This window comes from Chlorocebus sabaeus, chromosome 19 (genome assembly GCF_047675955.1).
Source record: "Chlorocebus sabaeus isolate Y175 chromosome 19, mChlSab1.0.hap1, whole genome shotgun sequence".
NCBI lineage: Eukaryota > Metazoa > Chordata > Mammalia > Primates > Cercopithecidae > Chlorocebus > Chlorocebus sabaeus.
In genome coordinates, this window is record NC_132922.1 from 6,694,513 (window position 1) to 6,716,040 (window position 21,528).

General features: G+C 52.2%; 1 protein-coding gene across 6 annotated transcripts in view; it reads right to left on the reverse strand.

The window, feature by feature from the left end:
* PARVB (parvin beta) overlaps positions 1–21,528 on the reverse strand; it is a 157,660-nt gene that overhangs the window by 58,253 nt on the left and 77,879 nt on the right. For all 6 annotated transcript variants that reach the window (XM_073006623.1, XM_073006621.1, XM_073006625.1 and 3 more), the window contains 2 exons: positions 5,379–5,468; positions 36–106 (listed from right to left, as the gene is read on the reverse strand). In XM_073006623.1, coding sequence (XP_072862724.1) covers positions 36–106; positions 5,379–5,468 — 161 coding nt within the window. The remainder of the gene's footprint in view (positions 1–35; positions 107–5,378; positions 5,469–21,528) is intronic.

Here is a 21,528-nt window from a genome sequence, read left to right on the forward strand (position 1 = left end):
AAGAGGAAGATTCCAACCAAGATGGAGCTTCTTACCTTGACCAGTTCCTTGAACTTGGGGTCTTCCTTGGACGTGGGGTCGATCATCGTGCGCTCCTCGTTCTCCTCTGCCAGGGACAAAAGGAAGTCACGGTCAGCGATTGTGGGGGTAGCAGGGACATGGGGAGCCGGGGGAGGCCGACTCATCTCTGACAAATGGAGAAGCAGAGAACCCAGCACTAGGGGAGGGTGACTGTGAGGAACTGCCTTCTGGAAGGTGGATGGGGCCTCCTCCTGCCTTCCCCTCTTCCGGAAGGGGATGAAGTCAAACTCCATTGTTCTGCCTGACCTCGCCCCTCCCAGACTCCACCAGCAGCCGGTCCAAACCATTTCCACGTTTCAGGAGAAATAAGGAAAGAGCGGCATTTACAGGGCATGAGATGCATCCCCCAGCCGGGATCCAGTATGTGAGACAGCTTCAGGCACCAGGTAGTTCCCTGTGGCCACTAATTATAAATACATAGGAAGAGTTGGGATGGTTATAATGAGATGGAAAATGTTTGGTACATTCAGTGGAAAACAATCAATATGCAATGTTGTATGAAAATAACATGCAGAAAAAATACTGAGAAATAAATAGCAAAAAAAAGGGGTGGTGGATGAGGTTTAACAGTGAAATGTGCTCATCCTCATCCTCTTTCTATTTCTCTACCTGTTTGCTTTCCCTCCATGTTTCAGCCTGGATCCCACAGACACCAGGCAGCTAGCCCAGCCCGTCATGGAGGACAGTGCCGTGGAGATGGTGCAGAGGCGGGACTGTGGAGGAGGCACCCACAGAAGCCAGGCGTGCTCCATAGCAGAAATGCCCAGCGCCACATAGAAGCCAGCGGGCGCCAAGCATCTCTGAACACACTCAGGGAAGGGCAAGGGGGTCTCAGGCTGCCCACACTGTCCAGCTCCGGGACCTGCACAGAGCATGGGGCGGGTGAGGCCCAGGGTCCACTCACCGGGAGGCTCCACACCACGCCTCTCTCTTAAAGAGGAAAAAAGGCACAAGAGAGGCTTCAGGCAGAAGCCAGGTACCCCCCAGGACATATAAGTGGAGACGGCCAGGACACAGTAGAGACCAGGGTCCCAGAGCCCAGACAGGCTCCCATGGGGCTGGGGACACTGACCATGTCGGTCAGAATGAAAACAGCTTTGAAGCTGGGCATAGTGGCTCACACCTGTAATCCCAGCACTTTGGGAGGTTGAGGAGGGAGGATGGTTTGAGCCCAGGAGTTCCAGACCAACCTGAGCTACATAGTGAAATCTCTGTCTCTATTTTTAAAAATATATAAAATAAAATAAAATAAAATAAAATAAAATAAAATAAAATACGAAAGAAAGAAAGAAAATGGCTTTGAGTGAAACTTTGCTGCTGATACAGATGTGATGCAGCTTCCCGGCAGCAGAGTGTAAACTGACAACGTGGAGAAACTATTTTTGAAGTCATACAGATCTGATGCCTGAGAAGGACACTCCAGGTAATGTGCAGGGAGCACTCGGGAGTCCTGACGATGTCTTCTGCGAAGGCCTCCACAGCCTCCCACTCCTGCTGGGATCAAGGCCAGCGTCCTCCATGCGGCCTCCAGGGCCCCTCTCCAGCCTCATTTCCTGCCCTCCTGGTGCAATCTGCTCCAGCCCGTCTGGCCTTCCTCCTTGAAGCCTCACTGCCGCCTGTCCTGAGCCGTGGCACCTGCTCCCGCTGTCCGACACTCTCTCCCTGACCCGTTTCCTTCACCCTTCAGATCTCAGCTCCCCAGCTCAGATCCTTCAGCCCAAACGCCAAATCTTCCAAGCTCTCCTGTCCCAAAGGACTTGGTGTGCCTGTGTGACCCACGTCTGAGACCCCCTTTGGGCCACCTATCTCAGGTGGGCAAGGAGGAGGACCAGGCCGTGCATCCACACGTGTATGGGAGGGGGTGCAGGACGGAGAGCAAGCAGGTCACTACCCAATCCCAGCCTTCAGAGAGGCCATTTCTGGGAACAGCCCCTTTAACCCACACTAAAAATCTAAGCATTGCCCTATCTAGCGTGTCCTCACACCTAGCTCTCGCTGAACTGAGAAGCAAGATTTGGGCCCGCCCAGCTCATGTGGCCCCCACAGGGAACTCGCAGCAAGTGCTGCCCAGCCCAGGGGGTGCCAGGGGGTCAGACGTGGGCTCAGAATCTTCAGCAGGTCCGGGTCCACACAGGCTGGGTGGGCCTGGATCGGGCTTCTCTCCACTTCAGTCAGAGGAGAAGCAGCGCCCAGAGGCTGGGCGGGGATGGTATCTCTGTGCCAGTGTTTTGTGGCAACCAAGCCCCTGCCCTCCCCACCTTGTGCATCACAGCAGAGCATCCATCAGCTGCAATAAAATGTGCCCAAGGACGGAGACCTGTCCTGCTCACCTCTGATGAGGGCCACCATCTTCACTGAGAGGGTCTAGAGCAGGGGGAGCAGCCCAGCTCTGGGGGCAAAACGCCCGGGGTTCAAAACTTTGGCACTTACTAGTGATCTCTGATAGTAGATCTGTGCCTCAGTTTCCCCATCTGTACAATGGGGATAATGATACAGCCCACCTCACAGGGTCACTGAAGGGACTCAGGAGCAGAAGCATTCACAGTGGACCCCCAATATTCGCTACAATGATGACATCTATGAGCCCAAAGGATATGAAATACACAAAGACGACTTCAGAAAGAGTCAGGTGCTGTGCAAATATTCAGTGAGTGAGTTCAGTTATTATTATTTTTTGAGACAGGGTCTAACTCTGTTGCCCAGGCTAGAGTGCAGTGATATGATCTTGGCTCACTGTAGCCTCAACCTCTTCAGACTCAGGCAATCCTCCCACCTCAGCCTCCTGAGTAGCTGGGACTATAGGTGTGTGCCACCAAGCCTGGCTAATTATTTATTTATTTTATTTTTTGAGATGGAATTTCACTCTTGTTGCCCAGGCTGGAGTGCAATGGTGGGACCTCGGCTCACTACAACCTCCGCCTCCCGGGTTCAAGCAATTCTCCTGCCTTAGCCTCCCAAGTAGCTAGGATTTTAGGCATTTGCCACCACACTCAGCTAATTTTTGTATTTTTAGTAGACAGGGTTTCACCATGTTGGCCAGTCTGGTCTCGAACTCCTGAGCTCAGGTGATCCATCTGCCTCAGCCTCCCAAAGTGCTGGGATTACCGGCGTGAGCCACTACACCCAATTTTTGCATTTTTTAGTAGAGACAGGGTTTTGCCATGTTGGCCAGGCTGGTCTCGAACTCCTGAGCTCAGGTGATCCACCCGCCATGGCCTCCCAAAGTGCTGAGATTACAGGCCTGAGCCACTGCGCCTGATGGGGCTGCTGTCTTCTAACTGGAGGGAGAGGAAGCCCAGTGGACCCCAGTGTGACCTCAGGTAGCATCACCAGCTCTGGCTTCGGGTCGGCTGGCGGCTGAACTTGCATTGGCATTTCTTCTCCATAAGCTCTTGCTGGCCTGGCCTTGTCACAGAAACCACAAAAAAGGGATGAACTGGGACTTCCCTTTGAACCAGGGTTTGGAAATAAGCGGAATGTTCCACAATCGTCTTCCAGATCAGCTGGATCCCAAAACACACTTTAAGGAAAATGTGTCTTAGCTGTTACCCATTACATCAGGCGGTGAGCGCAGGGGCCTGGGCCACTTGGCACGGCCCACCCTGTAAGCCCAGGCTGCGGGCAGCTGTGGCTGGCCCAAAGGGAGGAAGCATATTAATCATGTTTTGCAACTTCTTTTTTTCTTTTTTTTCACTGAGTTGTCTTGCTTTGTCACCCAGGTTGGAGTGCAGTGGTACAATCTCAGCTCACTGCAACATCCCCCTCCCGGGTTCAAGCGATTCTCCTGCCTCAGCCTCCAGAGTAGCTGGGACTACAGGCTAACCACACCCGGCTAATTTTTGTATTCTTAGGAGAGACGTGGTTTCGCCATGTTGGCCAGGCTGATCTCAAACTCCTGACCTCAAGTGATCCGCTCACTGTGGCCTTCCAAAGTGCTGGGATTGCAGGCGTGAGCCTCAGCGCCCGGCCTGTTTTCTGTATTTTCTGGTGTGTGGCATCTTGGGGCCGTGCTGACTGGAGAGACTGCACCTCCAGGGCGAGCTAATTCCTAGAGATGGTAACCCACCCTCTCGGAGCACACCTTTCACATGTAAACCTGCTCAGAGCCTGAGCCCCAGAGCCCAGAGCCCCCAGCCATCTCTTTTCTTGGGCTCTCACAGGGCTCCTACACTCCCAGTCAATATCCTCACCCTAATCTCCCCTGGCTCTGGGGACATGCCACGCCATGCCATACCACGCCACGCCACGCCACGTGGTGTGGAAGAAGGAGAGTCTTCTTCCTGAGAAGACTCAGGACAGCTCCTGCACCCCAAAGCCCACCGGTATAACTCCAACAAGCCAGGTCTAGGCCCGTTCACCCAGCCCTGCCCACTGCTTCAGAGAAAACCACAGTAAGGGTATCGGGGCCGGACACAGTGGCTCATACCTATAGTCCCTGCACTTTGGGAAACCGAGACAGGAGGATTGCTTGAGCCCAGGAGTTGGAGACCAGCCTGAGCAACATGGCAAGACCCCATCTCTACAAAAAATTTAAAAAGTTAGGTGGGCATGGTGGCACACACCTGTAGTCGCAGCTACTCAGGAGGCTAAGGCAGGAGGATCACTTGAACCTGGAAGGTCAAGGCTGCCATGAGCTGTGATCATATCACTGCACTCCAGCTTGGGCGACAGAGTGAGACTCTATCTCAAAAAATACACACATAAAATATAAAATAAAGGATTGGCCCTGCTCCTTCTGCCTCTGCCTGACACTGGTGCTTTCCATGTGGCCTTCCATGGCGTGGTATGGTGTGGTGTGGTGTGGTATGGCGTGTTGTGGTATGGTGTGGCACGGTGTGGCATGGTGTGGTGTGGCATGGTGTGGTGTGGCGTAGCATGGTATGGCATGGCGTGGCATGGTATGGCATGGCGTGGCATGGCGTGGCATGGCGTGGCGTGGCGTGGCATGGCAAGGTGTGGCATGGTGTGGCCCTGAGTGGCCTGCTACACCTCCTTTCAGAACTATGAGTTTAACAAACTATCTTTTCAACTCAGTCTTCTCCTGATCTGCTGGCTTCACCACCTGAATAATAAAACTTACGTTTTAAGACTGGGGCAGAAACCCTCAAAGAAGGACTTGCTTTTCCCAATGGACTTTTCTAAACATGACCTTGAGCTAAGAACTTAGACTCCCAAATGCCCCCAGCATCTGATCAAGAGGCCAGATCTATCAGGCTCCTCATTGGCCTCCCCAAGACCAACTTAGTGCCACAGAAGCTCAATTGTCTCAGGGCAGGGAGCGGAGGAACGCCCCGTACCGAGCTGGGTGTCTTCAGGGTGAACATCTGCCAGGGCGGGGGACATCGGTGAGTTGATGGCATTCTTGCCTTCTTCCTGCAGGTCACTCACTGTTGGGCAAAAGGAAAGAAAAATCAGGTTAGTATACACGGAGTGCCGTGGCCTCACATGTTGGCTGTGGACGCAGAGAGAAATCAATTCCTGTTTTTTCAGAATTTAACAAACATTCCTAAAAGGCCTGTTGTCCAGAAAGAGTCGGAGGGAAAAATGCTCCGAACCAAGAATACATTCTGAAGTTCCTCCCCACCCCAAGTATTTCCCAGGTCTCGCTGAGCTCTGCCAGTCTGTTTTCACTGCTCTTTGAAACTCATAACTAGGACACCAAAGCTTCCAGATGTTTCCAGATCTGACCAAGGCCGCTGAGGCAGACAAAGCATGGACCACAGCGATGGGGCATGAACGTTCCACCAACTGCCCTTCCTCTGCTGGGGGGCTGCATCCTGAACCATGGACTCAAGATGCTAATCCCCTCCGGTCATGCATACAGGTGAATCTGGAGTTTAAAGTGGGGTCACTGGTGATGGCCACGTTCACAGGGACAGAAATATGATGGAACATCCAGGTCAGGACTGCTGGAACATGCAACAGAATCTAATAAAGAGAGCCAGAGGCTCCAAGTCAGAAACACCATGGCCTCCCGTCTCAAGGGAGTGCTGAACAGTTACAGGGTCTGGAACGCCCAGTGATTAGGGACAACCCCAGAACCAGAAACGATGCCTCATCGCCCTGCACCAGGGACACCCTCCAGGCCTTTCAGCCGTATCCACCAGGGAGGAACACCCACCCACACAGACGCCAGGCACCAAAACCCTTGCTTCTGTGATGTCACACTTTTTCCACAGTCACAGCCTCAGCTCCAACTGCATGTGGGACTCCAGGTTCCAGCCCCAAGATGCGTCCATGGTGCCGGGTGGAGGTAGGGCCCTGGCCGCTTTCATGGCTCTGGTGGAGGGCCGCTGGGGAGCAGTCCCTGATCACATGCCGCAAAAGTACCCAGGCCAGTGTGCCCAGAGCTGTACCTCCTTCTCCATGAAACGGGTTCAGAAGTAAAACCGTATTTCCTCTTTTAACACCAGAGTCACCTCGAACCTTGAACACCTCCAGCTCTGGACACCCAGCCTACACAGTGGCAGGCAACGGAGCAGCAAGTGGTGTGGCATGATGGCTCTGGAGCAGCAGGCCAGCGGGGCCCCACCCGTGCTGGCCGTGAGACCCCAGGTACATCCCACTCACCTCTCTGCACATCTCTCCATGTGGCATTTATAGGTAATACTGCAAAAATGCCAGGGCCTTTGGAAGGGCTGAACGTAACCATAAATGTCAAGCGTCCAGCCCAGAGCATGGCACGCAATGGGCTCTCAGGACACACCTGTGGACCCAGCTTTCAGGATGACACAACCTCCATCCTCATAAGGACAATGGCAGCGGGGCCCCAGGATACCAGCTCCTCTCATGTCAGCAAAGGTCCTGATACTCAGCTTCTGAAAAAGCGGACCCTCTTTTACTCCGTGTCCATAGCTGCGCTACTCAAAATAGCCCCAAAGTGGAAATAACCCAGGCCGGGTGCGGAGGCTCACACTTGTAATCCCAGCACTTTGGGAGGCTGAGGCGGGCGGATCACGAGGTCAAAGAGATTGATATCATCCTGGCCAACATGGTGATACCTTGTCTCTACTAAAAATACAAAAATTAGCTGGGCGTGGTGGCGCACACCTGTAGTCCCAGCTACTCAGGAGGCTGTGGTGGGAGAATTGCTTGAACCTGGGAGGCAGAGGTTACAGTGAGCCAAGATCACACCACTGCACTTCAGCCTGGTGACAGAGCGAAACTCTCTATCAAAAAAAAAAAAAAAAAAAAAAAAAAAGTGGAAATTAACCCATGTTTCCGCACATGGAATTTATAGGTAACACTGCAAAAATGCCAGGGTCTTTGGAAGGGCTAAATGTAACCAAACCATGAACGTCGAGTCCCCAGCCCAGAGCGTGGCACCTGATGGTCTCTCGGGATGCGGCCGTAGACCCAGCTTCTAGGACAACACAACCTCCCTCCCTCATAAAGACAATGGCAGCGGGGCCCCAGGATGCCAGTTACCCACTCCCCCCAAAGTAATATTTTGCATTTTAAACAGGTAACTTATCCTGGAGGACTGCCTGATGCAGGAGTGTCAGAGCCTAGGTACAGGTTGGGGTTAGGAAGTGTTTTGATTAGAGGGAGGTTTCGGGCACGGCTGCAGTCACTGAGTCTTGGCATTTGAGAATACCAGACGAATGAGTAAGCAAAACGTGGTCCGTGTATACCACGGAATATTATCCAGCCTTAAAAAGGAAGGATGTTCGAACCAGGCTACTGCATGGGTGAACCTTGAGAATGTTATGCTCAGTGAAATAAGCCAGACACAGAAAGTCAAACACCGTACAATTCCATCCATAGGAGGTCCCTCAAGTAGGTAAATGCACAGAGGAGAAAGCAGTCTGGTGGCTGCTGGGGGTAGGGGGAGGTGGCAAATAGAGAGGGAGTGTTGAATGACAGCAGAGTTTCAGTTTGGAAAGATGAAAGAGTTCTGTGGGTGGGTGGTGATGGCTGCACGATGAGAACGCACTTAATACCAGTGAACTCTGCTCTTGAAAACGGCTAAGATGGTAAAGTTTATGTTATGTCTATTTTACAACAAATTTTTTAAATAGCAAAAAAAAAAAAAAAAAAAAAAAAGGCAGGCCCTCTCCAGGTAACCCACATTCCAGCCACAAGCCAGCCTGGCTGCTGGCACACACTGTCCTCCACCCACAGCCAGCATCCTAAGGGAAGACCCGGGCACCACTCATCGCTGAAGTTCCAAAATCCTTAGCATAACTCTGCACCAGCAGTGGACAAATGTTAAATACCTTCACGGGGAAATGATACAGGCACAGAGCTTTGAGATTCCCTCTGCCCCCCTTCCCTGAAAATACTCCAGAAGATCCCCCACAGGTCACCCAGATCAGCTGAGAAAACAGGGACCAAATTTCAGCAATTATTTGTACCATGTGACTAGTTACAAGCAGAGTTGTAACCAGCAGAGTCTTAAAAGGCAGAAAGGAAACACGGAAAAGTGATTTTTCACAGGAATCCTTGGGAATATGATAGCCCTGGAGTACAGGGGGTCCGGCTGGAAGTTCCATGTCCTGGCTGGCATCACAGGAAGACACGACAGGTGCAGGGAGGTCCCGTCCAGCACAGCTGCCTGCAGTGCTCACGCTGATGGTAGAGGAAGAACAAAAGACCCAGTTTCCCTACGTGTGGAGGATCATACAGGTGGTCTACGCCCATGAGTCCTCTTGGCAAGGCCCGAGAGCTGGCACTGCACCCACGTGCCTGAGCCTGAGGGGTGGGGAGGGAGACCTCGGGGCAAGTGGTCAACGCTTCCAGGCAGCCCTGCTCACCTGATTTCAAAAACACAGAGAGGGAGGAGGAGAGGAGCCGCATTTTGAAAGCCTAGAAATTGGGTCACATGAAAACAGAGATTTCCACGCCGCCCTTGAACATCAAAGATGACATTAAACAGGGCCAGGGATTTTGTGACCTTAATAAATGAGAAACGCGCTCACAAACACTGCCCAGGGCCTGTTCAGCAGCGCATTCTGAAGGGGCTGGTTATGCACGATGGCCTGAGGGAAGCAAAGGCTTCGGGGGCCAGAAGGAGGGGGCACAGGCTGGCAGAGCCCTCGGTTGGCAGAAGGAGCCCAAGCCTGTGGCCATAGAGCCCCAGTCCAAATCTCGCATTGCCACTTGCTGGTGTGTGGTCTTGGGGAAGTCCCCTCACCTCACTAAGCCTCAGTTTCCCCATCTGTAACATGGGGTGGTGGGAGTACCGGCCTCACAGGAAATTCCTCACATTTCCTGAGGAATTAGGGGAATCGTGAGCACCCACACATGGCCCACAAACCACTTCCCGCAAGTGGGAGAGGCAGCTGTGGATGTACAGGGTTTCTGTGATTAGGCTCCAAGAGAGGCACAAACTGGGGGAAGAGTGACCACAAGGCAGGCAAGGTCCCCCATTCCACAGAGAAGCATGGAGGGATCCCTGGAGGAGGCAGCAATTGAACTGGCCTTGAAAGATGGCCAGGCTAAGGAAAGGGCCTTCTGAGCTCTGTGCAGAGTGCAGTGGGGACAAACCAGAGCCAGCATGTCCAAAGCTGAACCCCATGAAGGTTTGAGGGATGCCCTTCTGGGCCTTGCTACATTTTGCAGCCTGGGTCCCCTGAAGGACACAGCTCCTTTGCAGAGGAGCTTTCAGCCTGGATCTGATCATCATCTTCAGAAGATCGGTCTGATTTTTGGAAGGAGGGGCTGCTCTCACACTCTTGGCTTCCCCCGCCCCCAACCCTTGCCGCCTGAACGGTGCCAGTTTAGTGGCTTTCAGTGAATCTCAGGAATGTTTTGGTTTTTAAAGTACCGTCCACTTGCCAGAAAGACAAACCCTTCAAAGATATGAAGTGCCGGCTGTCTTCAGTCACAGAGAAAGGTCTGCTGGCCTGGGTGTGCTGGCACAGGCACGCTGGCACAGGCATGCTGGCATGCATTCTCTCAGTGTCTGGAGGGTGTGGAGGGTGTGGGCTTCCAAGGGACTGGGGCTTGATTTCATGAGATGGGTGATTAAGGAAAAAAGACCGTCTTGTGCTTGTTTTCCTAAGTGTCTGCACTGTTCTGAGAAGAATGTCTCTGTCCCCACGAATCCAGCAGCCAGCCACGAGGGAGCCGCTGCCAACTCCTTCCCACTGCAACAGAGTTCACCTGCAGCACCGCGCTCTGTGGCCTGCACGGGCAGCCAGGTAGGAAGAGAGAGACAGGAGAGCATTTGACAGGATGAGGGCCCCCTGGCACACTGTCTCTGGAGACGGGCACTCCTCGCTCAGCCTGGGATGGCAGAGTGGGAAGTGCGGGCTGCAGTCACCAGATCTGAGTTTTCAAGAAAAGCTGGAAATACGGGGTTTGGTGTGGAATCTCCCCATTTATAAATGTGAGTCATTAATTCAAATTCTGTGGGCCAGCCAGAGGGCAAACCACCTCGGATTACAGGACACACACGTCCAACCCATATTGCTGACTGTCCATGGGAAAGGGGAGGGCACCACTAATGTTTCCTGAACACCTACTATGTGCAGGCTACCTTCCATGCCAGCCATCCACTTTGTCTGTAAGGGAAGCCGGGTGCGGTGGCTCACGTCTGTAATTCCAGCACTCTGGGAGGCCGAGGTGGGTGAATTACCTGAGGTCAGGAGTTTGAGACCAGCCTGGCCAACATGATGAAACGCTGTCTCTACCAAAAATACAAAAGTTAGCCAGGCGTGGCGGCGGGCGCCTGCAATCCCAGCTACTTGGGCAGCTGAGGCACGAGAATCGCTTGAACCTGGGAGGTGGAGGTTGCAGTGAGCCGAGGCTGTGCCACTTCACTACAGCCTGGCAACAGAGCAAGACTCCGACTGTCTCAAAAATAATAATAATAATAATAATAATAATAAATAAACGAGTCTGTGAGGGAGTGGCTGGTCCTGTGCTGTTAGATGTGAAGCCCCAGAGTCAGGACTAAAGCCAGTTCTACCTGATCTTGCACCTCACTGTGCCCTACTAAATCCTACCTATCTTCAACCTCATCTTACTGGCCACCTCCTCCAAGAAGCCCTCCTGGGTGTTCCCCTCTCCCCAGCTCAAGCCACACAGCCATGTAACTATCTCCTTCCTGAATTTCCCTTCCTGCCAGTGCCAACCCAGTTCCTGCACATAGTAGGCCTTTTAATATATTCAAGGAGCAGCACAACAGAGGGCTTAGAACCCCAGAGCCAGGCTGCTGGTTTTGGAGCCCAGCTTGACCACTGACAAGGTGTGTGATCTTGGGCAAGCTACTTGACAGCTCTGTATGCCTCAGTTTCCATCTGTGAAGTGGGGCCTAACACACCTCAGAGAGATCACAAAGATTCAAGGAGACACGCACTCGGCACAGTCACTGGCACGCAGCAACCCCTCGGGAGGCATCAGCTTTGAGTGGCTGTAATGGTGGAGAATGTGCTGCTTCCAAAGCCTCCACCCAAAGATTGGGCAAGGTTTAAAAAAAAAACACCATCGCTCCTGATTTGGAATTATAAGAACATAAAAGGAAAGAAAGAGAATCAAACACTAAAAGCATGTCATAAAAACCCTGCCATTTATACCTCAGGCCAAACGCGAAGGTTCCATCTTTGATTTTTTTTTTTTAATCTTCTTCTTTGTATGGTTGTATTTATTTATGCCCAGGCTCTTTCCCAAAAAAAAAAAAAAAAAAAAAAAGGATTTTCAGGCAGCTTTTTTCCCCCTTTTGATATTATTAGGAAAACAACTTTGAAAGCAGGCTGGTTTAAAGAACAAGGTTACCTTAACGGAGAGAAGAAATCTGAAAACGCCAAGGCTGATCAGCTTCGTGCTCCACCAGGGGAACCAGGGCAGGACACGGGGGGATGGCGAGGCACCCCTGCAACGATGGGCCCAACAGCCTCACCAGGGGCTTGCCTGGAGGGTCTGGCCCAGACACAAAGGCCCAAGGGAGGCTAAGCCACAGGCCCTGGGGGGCCGGAGCAATGGCATCTCCATTTTCTGACACTTTTCTAAGCATGTCATTTCAACACAGCAGAGCTGCTTTGCCACCTATGGGGATTTTCTACACCATCCATGCAATTCCTGGTTTTCACAGAGCACAAAAGATCAGGGGGAGAAATTTCAGAGGGCCCCGTCTGAACCAGGATCAAAGAGAAAACCCCAACAAAAACAGCCATTCTCCATCCCTGCATATCTAAAAGAACTTGAAAATGGCAGGAAAGCCGCTTCAATTTTAAAACACTTAACCAGCCCCTTTCAAGCCCTACCCACTTCTAGTTACAACTGATCCTGCTCAAAGAAGCAGAGTGGTCTGTGGAGCTCGCGGGAGGATACAGGAGGAGAAAGAAAGGTGCGGCTCCGTGCCAATTCACGCCACTGGCTCCTCTTCCCGGCAGGGGAGGGGGCACTGGGATCCTTCGCTCGTGCTTAAGAGGAACCCAAAGACATCTCTGTTAAATGAGGTTTCCCAGGCCTCCGCCAGGAGATGACAGCTTTCTATGAATTTTCCAACTTCCATCTGTACTCAGAGGGGTGTGGTTCCTTCGCAGAAGCTGTAATTTATCAGAATAATTAAATTCATCAGGCACGAAGGTCTTCTTAACAGAGCAGTTCTTCTAAAAATAAGTCCAGTTGTACTTCGGTGAAGATCTCACAGCTCAGTGGAGTTAAAATAAGACCTAAGTAAAATCTAAATAAGAATAAAAATATCATCGGCCTCGGCAGCTGGGAGGAGGTGCTATTGGGCAGTCTTTTCTGACATCCAGAAAGAAGGTGAGTGGAAGGAGCCGTGGATCATAATTCAAAGGGCTGAGCTGTTGCTGGCATATCACACGTGCAAAGGCCTTGAAATGTGAGGCCTGGCCCTCCCCAGGAGGTTACGAACTCCAAGTCTAATCTCCAACTGTTTTGGGATTACAAATCAGAGGAATAACAAAATGTCTTGCCTAGGGTAAAAGCAGCAGAGGCTAACGGTGCCAGAGCGCAGCTGCTCCTCCTGGCCCGGATATGGAAAGAGGAAAAGGACTTCCAGTGATCCATGGAGCACAACGTACATGAAAGTGCTTCTTGACCTTTCAAGTGGCAGATGTAGTTTGTTTTCACTGAGAAATGGATGTGGGCCTTGTCATGCGGGACGCCGGCCCAGAATAATGAGCTCGGTGTATTTACGTACATTTAACTCACTGTCATCTCCAAGTCAAGGATGAGTTTCTGAACGGTGCTGACAAGACCAGAGGAGTAAGAAGGCCCCAACTGTGGCCAAAACCAGAAGGATCGCTCAGCTTGAACGTCTGATTTATGGGACTTGTTCTGCTGGAGCCAAAGGTTCCAGCCCATTTCTCAAGATGAAATAAGTTCAGAAGCTAAAAGAAATGTGTGAACATTTCAATCAGGTAAAAAGCCAAAGAGGGTCAACAGGTGGTGCAGATTCCATATCAAGAGCACACAGCTGAAGCCCTGTCCTATTCAGGTGGCAGCAATCCTTGGGCATGACAGCCTGCTGATCTAGCAAATACTGGTGGCTCGATGCCAAAGGGCTGGCCACGGGGCTGGGCAGGCCCTGCCCTTGCCCTGTGGAGAGTCTGCATGTAGCCGAGGGAAGATGTATCCTGGTCACTTCCACCCAGCAGCCGACCTTGCACCTGGCACAGAAGGCTCGCGAAGGATTCAATGCACAATTAATTAAGTGCAATACACAGCACGGTGTTGAGATTTTTTAAAAAAGCAAAAGCAGGCTGGGTCAGGTGCAGTGACTCACACCTATAATCCCAGCACTCTGGGGGGCTGAGGTGGGTGGATGGCTTGAGCTCCGGAGTTCGAGACCAGCCTGGGCAACAAGGCAAAACCACATCTCTACACAAAATACAAAAATTAGCCAGGAGTGGTGGCATGAATCTGTAGTCCCAGCTACCCAGGAGGCTGGGAAGAGAGCTTGAAGCCAAGAAGTGGAAGTTGCAGTGAGCCAAGATCACACCACTGCACTCCAGCCTGGGTGACAGAGCCAGATCCTGTCTCAAAAAATTAAAAAAAAAAAAAAAAAAACCATATTGCAGAACAATACGGCAAAGGCTGGGTGTGGTGGTGCACATCTGTGGTCCCAGCTACTTGGAGCTGGGGTGGGAGGATCACTCGAGCCCAGGGGTTCGAGTCTGGCCTGGGCAACATGGTGAGACACTTCAAAATAGATACAGCATGATATTTATGTAAAAAATACAACTAGAAAACTCAGCACTATGTATTTCTATGTGTATGTATCAAAATTCACAGAAAAAGGAATGAAAGGACACGCTCCAGAATGACAAGAGCAGAATTACTGCTACAAGGGCCCAGTGGCTGAAAGTAAGGAGGAAACAGAGGGAGCCTTTGCCACCAGACTGTGTTCTTGTGCTCCTTTTGAAATAAAAATAAAGCTACAAGAATGGAAAATAAACAGATGCCCTGGCAGGGTTATGTACAGGGTGCAGTGGGGGCCCTAAAGGAAGTGGCAGCCAATTCTACAGGGAAGGACACAAACTGGGTTCAACCAAAGAAATGGCTCTGAGACCCAGAAGGAGCCTCGGGTCTTTCCTGGCAGCACTGGCAGCCTCAGGGGACACAGTGAGCTACTATGAGGGAGGGAGGAAGCTGGGGAGGGAAAGCCCTGCACGGTCTCACCCCTACAGATGACTACGGAATAATAACCGGACTCTGAGACTACGGGTGATAGCAAAGACCCTGGCATGAGTGTCTGTGCCAAGAACACAGAGGAAAGAATCAAGATGCCAGACCTAGGGGCACCCTTGGCAGACTCATGCCCTATTCTTGGGATGGTCAGTGGGGCTCTCTCACCAGGACGGCCACCTTGGCCCCTGCAGGCCCTGCCCGAAACTCTTCCCACCCCAGCCCAGCCTCTCCCCTTCTAGAGGTGACTGTTCTGGACACCATTGCTTTTCTTCCCCAGCATCCATTGATCCCTTCAGGCAAACAAGACTCAGCCTCCCTCAGAGAGAGCTGCCCCTCCTGCCACTATGCTCGGGCCTTGTAGTTCAGCTCTGGGGTGGAGCAGGCATCCCAGGACAAAGCCGGCAGGCACACTGGCCTCCCAGGAACACAGTCAGGGATGGGCATGGCCCAGTTAGAGCTAATGAGCTGCACTGATTCTTTACCAGGAATAGAGAATGAGACAGGCACTCTTTCCCACTGGCCTTGACCCAGAAAGGATGCGGGTTGAAGCCATCCCATCATCTTACCACCATACAGAGCCTGGAGATGAAGGCACCAGATTGAAAGAGCTCAGGGAAGGAGAGAACAGAATCTAGGATCTAGCAACACCTTCTATGTGCTGGATCAAGCCTTACCTGAGGCCATCCAACCCCATGGACCATTCTATCAAATGCAACAGTGAATTCTGTTTTGCTTTCAAGCCATTTTGAGTTGGGCTTTCTGTCCTTTGCGAACTGAGAGAGTCCTGTCTGATGCAGAAATCCTTCCAATACATAAAGCTGGCATGGGTCACACTCAGTTGCGGTACACCCCACAGCTCCCACCAGCTCGAGGGTAAAACGTAAACCCTTCATACTGGTGCCCAGTGACTCTTAATGAGTGGACCTCTCCTCTCATCAATCCAGTTGCAGCTCCCATGCTTCCACCCTCATCGTCTGATGAGGCTATTCCAGGCTACTTCTGTAGGTCATATCTCTGCCCTTCTGCCTCGACTGTCCTCATAACCTAAAATATCCTTCACTTTAGATCAGCTGGCTCCACCCATTTCCCAGCTGTCTGGAAAGCACTCTCTGCACATCCCCTATCCCTGGGTGCAGTTCGAACCCCTCCCCTGGGTTCCCACAGCTCCCATGCACATGACAAGGACAAACCCTATTCCCCGATCATATGATTGTGGGTGTGCTCACCTCCCTGCACACCCCCGACCTTGCAAGGAGTGCACAGGGGCCAGGTCCCATTTCATGACCATGGCCTCGCATCCTGCATAAAACCTGGCACGTGGATAACGGCTCTGTCAATATCTGTGGAGTGAATGAATGAATGAATGAACACAAATGCTAAGCTTATGTAGGCCAAATGGAGCTACATAGATAATTGCTGCAAGAGAAAGTCAGGGAACTGAAACGGACGGCTCTCGCACAGCATCCCACCTCCAGCCACTTAATTGGGTGGAAAAAGAGGGTTTCCATTAAGGTTTCCATTAGCCTGGCAGTCATGGGTCACCAGGAACCCAACTGCCCTGATGTGGCCACGCAGAGGCTGATGGGCTCAGGAGGAAGGAGTGCACCCGCAATTAGGGACTTGCTAGTACAAGCGGCCCCGGAGCTGACATCCCCCCAACCTCACCTCCTGGGGTGTGCATTTCGACCAGCCACCTGCTGCAGGAATCCAAAATACAGACCACCGAGATGGAAGGAGCCCATCTGGCTCAGGGAAACTAGGTCTTCTGAATACCAAAAGTTGCTTACATAGAAATGTAAAAAAAAAGCTCCGAAGCCCATGTTAAACAGATGATTCCCTTGGCCCAGAAACACAGTCGTCCCTTCCCCTTTGTCCCTGGGGTGATCAGGAAACTGTCAGAACCACAGAAAAATACACTGTCTGTGGGAAGGAGAATAGGAAGAAAGACTTCTAGGTGCATGATAAAATGTCAGCTTTACCATCTAACCCACCCGGGCAAGAAACTGGGGCACAGAGGGGCTGGTGGGCTTCTCGTCTATAAAGGAGGGCACAGGCTTTAGAGACAAGTGACAATCTGATTGGTTTCTCAGACTGAAAGCCACGTGGGTCAGCTTCTTCAATTTCCCCCTCCAGTTATATCAGGTGGAATCCTCAGAGGCCGCCACAGGGGCTAGACCTATGAGAGCCGGATCCTCAGAGGCCGCCACAGGGGCTAGACCTATGAGAGCCGGAGCATCTGCACCAGCTTCTGCCGGGTCTCAGGGCTCCTGACCTTTGCCCTTTCCCAGCCCACCCCACAGTGTCTCGAGACTTCGCTCCCAGAACACAGCCTCGTCAAGTCACTCCTCTGCTCACAGACCACTCCAGTCTTCCCCTGACTCCAAAAATACAAGTGCAACCCCTCCCCCACACATCACATGTTGTCTGCCCCCTGGCCTGGCTGACCTTTCTAGCACCTTCTTCTGCTCCTTCCAACTTAACCCTGCCTCCTGCCTTCCCCAGAACAGCTAGGGGCCACCCTGCCTTCGCTCACACTGTGACCTCCTCCCTAGCAGCACATTCTGCAACCTCTGCAAGAGGAACCAACACCTGGTACCTTCAGGGTCCGCCACAAACATCCCCTCTACCATGCCCCTTCCAGAAGCCACCTGCCCCTCCTCCAGACCCCCCAGCCCAGGGTCAGCACTGCTCCAGATAGAAGATCAGAGGGAATAGAGGCTTTGGAGGTTCCCAGCAGAAAGGCCACGTGACCTTGGCCACGCACTTCAACTCCTGAAATCCTTTACAGTCTTTTCAGCAGAGGGTCAGTGACCGGCCCCGATCATAAGGCTGTCGTGACAATGAACTTAATAAGGTGGTGAGTGCTGAGAAGTCGTTAACTGGTAAACATCAGGCCTCTCTTCTCTCTTTGTCCCCATCCTCAGCACCTGTGCTGGATTCCAGTGTGGTGTGATTTAGGGTCATCCACTCAACAAGGGCTGGCCTGAGTGGAACCGAGGCCAGCATGAGTCCCGCGTTATCCGCCAGTGTGTTTATCTGCCAATGTGGAGCCCTGGGCAGCCTCGCTGAGCCTCGGCTGGGCCATGTTGGGGGCCACATGCCCCCAGGTCAGCAACTGTCTGAGAATCTAGAGATGAAACCCACCTCACCACAACCCGGGCAGGATGTGATCTCGATGAACCTGAACTGACAGCTCAGGCATCACCACAAACGGTTGTGTACGGTCCATGGGCATTTAAAGCTGACACTAATTAGGCTGAATGATTATGTAACAGAATCCAACTCCACACAAACATCAGATGGCTGCGGGACGGTGTGGGTGGCACAGCCTGACCCCCTGGCGCCGATTCCAAACAGTGCAAAGGGCTCCCAAAGTCCACAGGCACGAGCCAGGGTCAGAACCAGGAAAACCACACCAACGACGGGCCACCCAGGGGGTGGAAGCCGCGGAGCCTGCAGGGGACTCAGAAGCGACCCGCTAGGGACTCGAGTGACACTGGAATGCAGCCGTGTGGCAGAGGGCAGGACGCAGAGCAGGCCTAGCTCAGGCCATCGGGCTGCTCCCTGGGGACCTTGGCAGCAGGCTCAGGGCACCATCCCTTAGACCTGAAGTCACTTCTCCCCAGGTGGCTTCTCAGAATGGCTTAGCACAGCGGCCACTGGCTCGAGGGCTGTGTGAAGGGGTCAGAACCCCCACCCTCTGTCTTCCTCAGCCTGGTGATTTAAGGTGCTCACGGAAAGTAGCCAGGGATGTGTTAATTGCTTGACCATTTTGGAAACAGCTGTGTCCCATAAGCCTCCTCCCTCCTTGAGTCTCTGTGTCTCCTCTTTATCCCAAAGAACACCTGAAAAGGTGACTTCTTGATCCTGCCACTGCCCCTAAAATACAAAAAGTTGCTTAAGTATAAACACAAAAAAAGTTCCGAAGCCCATGTTAAACAGATGATTCCCTTGGCCCAGAAACACGGTCTTTTCTTCGCCTTTGTCCCCGGGGTGATCAGAAAAGTGTTAGAACCACAGAAAAATGAATCCTCTGTGGGAAGGAGAATAGGAAGAAAGACTTCAAGGTGCACAGCAAAATGTCAGGTTGACCATCTAACCCACCTGGGCGAGAAACCGGGGCATGGAGGGAACGGTAAGCTTCTCATCTACAAAGGAGGATACATGCTTTAGAGACAAGTGATGATCTGACTGGTTTCTCAGACTGAAAGCCACGTGAGTCAGCTTTTTGTTGTTGTTGTTGACGATGATGATGATGATGAGACAGAGTCTTGCTCTGTCGCCCAGAGTGCAGTGGCTCCACCTTGGCTCACTGCAACCTCCACCCACCTCCCAGATTCAAGTGATTCTCCTGCCTCAGCCTCCTGAGTAGTGGGGATTACAAGCGTACACGGTCACACCCGGCTAATTTTTGTATTTTTAGTAGAGACGAGGTTTCACCATGTTGGCCAGGCTGATCTTGATCTCCTGATTTCAAGTGATCCACCTGCCTTGGCCTCCTAAAGTGCTGGGATTACAGGCACCAGCCACCGCACCCGGCCAACTTAATTCCTCCCTTCAATTGCCACCCTTCAGTAGCACTGGAACCTACCACCCAACGCCCCCATCTTACAGTGAACAAATAGTAGGACACACATCCCCAAAGCCAGCTTCCCCCGCCCCCTAAAAGAGCTATCCCGTTTGCCCACCATTTTCTTGGCCCCTCACCCTCAACTCCAGTGCCCAGCAGCCACCACCTCCTGACCATTCTCAACCTAATCCCTTAGCAAGTCCTCTGCCTCTGTGATTTTCAGAGGCTGCGTCTGTCACATTTCTGCCAACCCGTCATGCTGGCTTTCAGGGGGTACTTCCAAATGATTTCAGTCACTGGTCATGAAATCTGTCACTAGTTAATAATAAGGAGAAAAGAGCCTCGAGGCAGTAGAAGGTGGGGGCGGGGTGTGAAGCCCAAAAGAAACAATTCTCAGAAGACGATGCCAACCCTTCCCCTGGCGTGTGCCACTGTCACCACCCCTCCGAGCCCAGCCATTTGCCAGCAAGCTGCACAGCGAGCCCCACCGAGCGGGGGACAATGGAACCCGCTGCTCGCTTCCAGCAGCAGACGAGCCTCATGAGACTGCCAGGCTCTTAGAGAAATGCACTTCATAAAGGGAACAGAAACAGCCATGCAGAAGCTAAGTCTGGGGAAGCACATTCACTGATTCCCGAGTTGTGAAACTCGTATTCATTAATCTGATTGGTAATGTCCCAATGTATCCAGGGAAGTCCAAAGCATTGTCTGCTGAGAAAATAAGAAGATTAAATCATTAAGTCATTAGAAAAAAAAAATAGGCTCTACTGTGCACCTGCCGTAGAAACGGGGACGTGGGAAAGGCCAGAAGGACGGTGCCCTCTAGCGGCTGTCTCCCCTGCAGAAGCGAAACAGACCTGGCCATGAAAGCTTCCCCCAACAGGAGGACCCGGCCTGCTTCGGAGACAGGCCCCTTCTAAAAGCAGGTGGCTTTGGGGAGTGCTGGAAGCCATCGCCCTCTGGTTCTGGCAGCTCAGTTCCCCCCCGAGATACTCAAAGAACCACAGTGGCACTGCCTTGGGCCCCAGTGGACACAGACAGCTCTACCCATCAGGAACAGATGCAATGCCCACAGCAGCAAAGGAGAAAGGTCTCCACAGCCCATAGGGGTCCCCACACCCCTGCTGGAGACTGAGCCTTTGGAGGAACAGCCGCAAACGAGGGCCAGAGGGCTGACGGCAGGTGGAGAGTCCCTCCGTGACCCCACAAAGCAGGTCAGGTTCCCCACCCCCCACACCCATTCCCAATCCTCTCCTTTTGAGGCACTATTGGTCTAAGGCACATCTGTGCATCTGTGCTACAGGATTTGCATCTACAGCGCTCTGAAAGGACAGATGCGTGGCCTGCTCTGTCTCCCCCGCTCCCAACATGATGCCTGGACTGAGGCAGGTGCTCTGTGAACACTCAGTGAATTCATGAACGAATGAATCAGGGTTTTGGGACTCTACCATTCTCTCTACTGCAGTGTCTCTTATAAAAACTCAAAGGACATACTTTCCACTCCATCTGTCACCACCTCTATGGAAGGCTGGATCGTGGTCCCTGCAAAGGTGTCCACATCCAGTGACAGGAACCTGTGACTTGACGTGGCAAGAGGGGGCCTTTGCAGATGTGATTAGATAAGGACCTTGGGGCGGGAGATTAGCTTGGATTATGCAGGGGGCCCAATGTGATTGACAGGGTCCTTACAAGAGGAAGCAGGAGGGCCAGAGCTAGAGGAGGCGTGATAAAGGGAGGCAGAGAAAGATCAGGAGATGCTATGCCGACGGCTTTGAAGACAGAGGAAGAGGCCACGCACTAAGGAACACAGGTGCCTCTTCAAGTTGGAAAGGCAAGCAACGGGGTTCTCCCCTGGAGCCTCTGGAAGGAACCGGCCCTGCTGCCACCTTGATGTTAGGACTCCTGACCTCCAGAGCTGTAAAATAATAGATTTGTGTTGGTTTAAGCTACTGGATTTGTGGTATTTGGTCACAACAGCCCTAAATAAATTAACAGCCTCAAGAGAGCCCCAGCAACTCCGCGTCATTTCAAAAGGCCTGGAACATTCTCTGCACCAGTTTTACCGAGCCCTGCTCCACACCGGGTGCTTCATGGCACAAGGGTTACTGAAACTGACATGGCTTTGTTCACACAAGCAGAATGAATATTGAACAAGCACAGAGAATGCATCTAACCAACACTGTGGATAAAATCACAACTGGCCCCAAGGCTGCTGCAGGCCACTCTCCTGTGACACCAAGGTCTGAGGAGGTTGGTTCCTTATTAGCAAATCT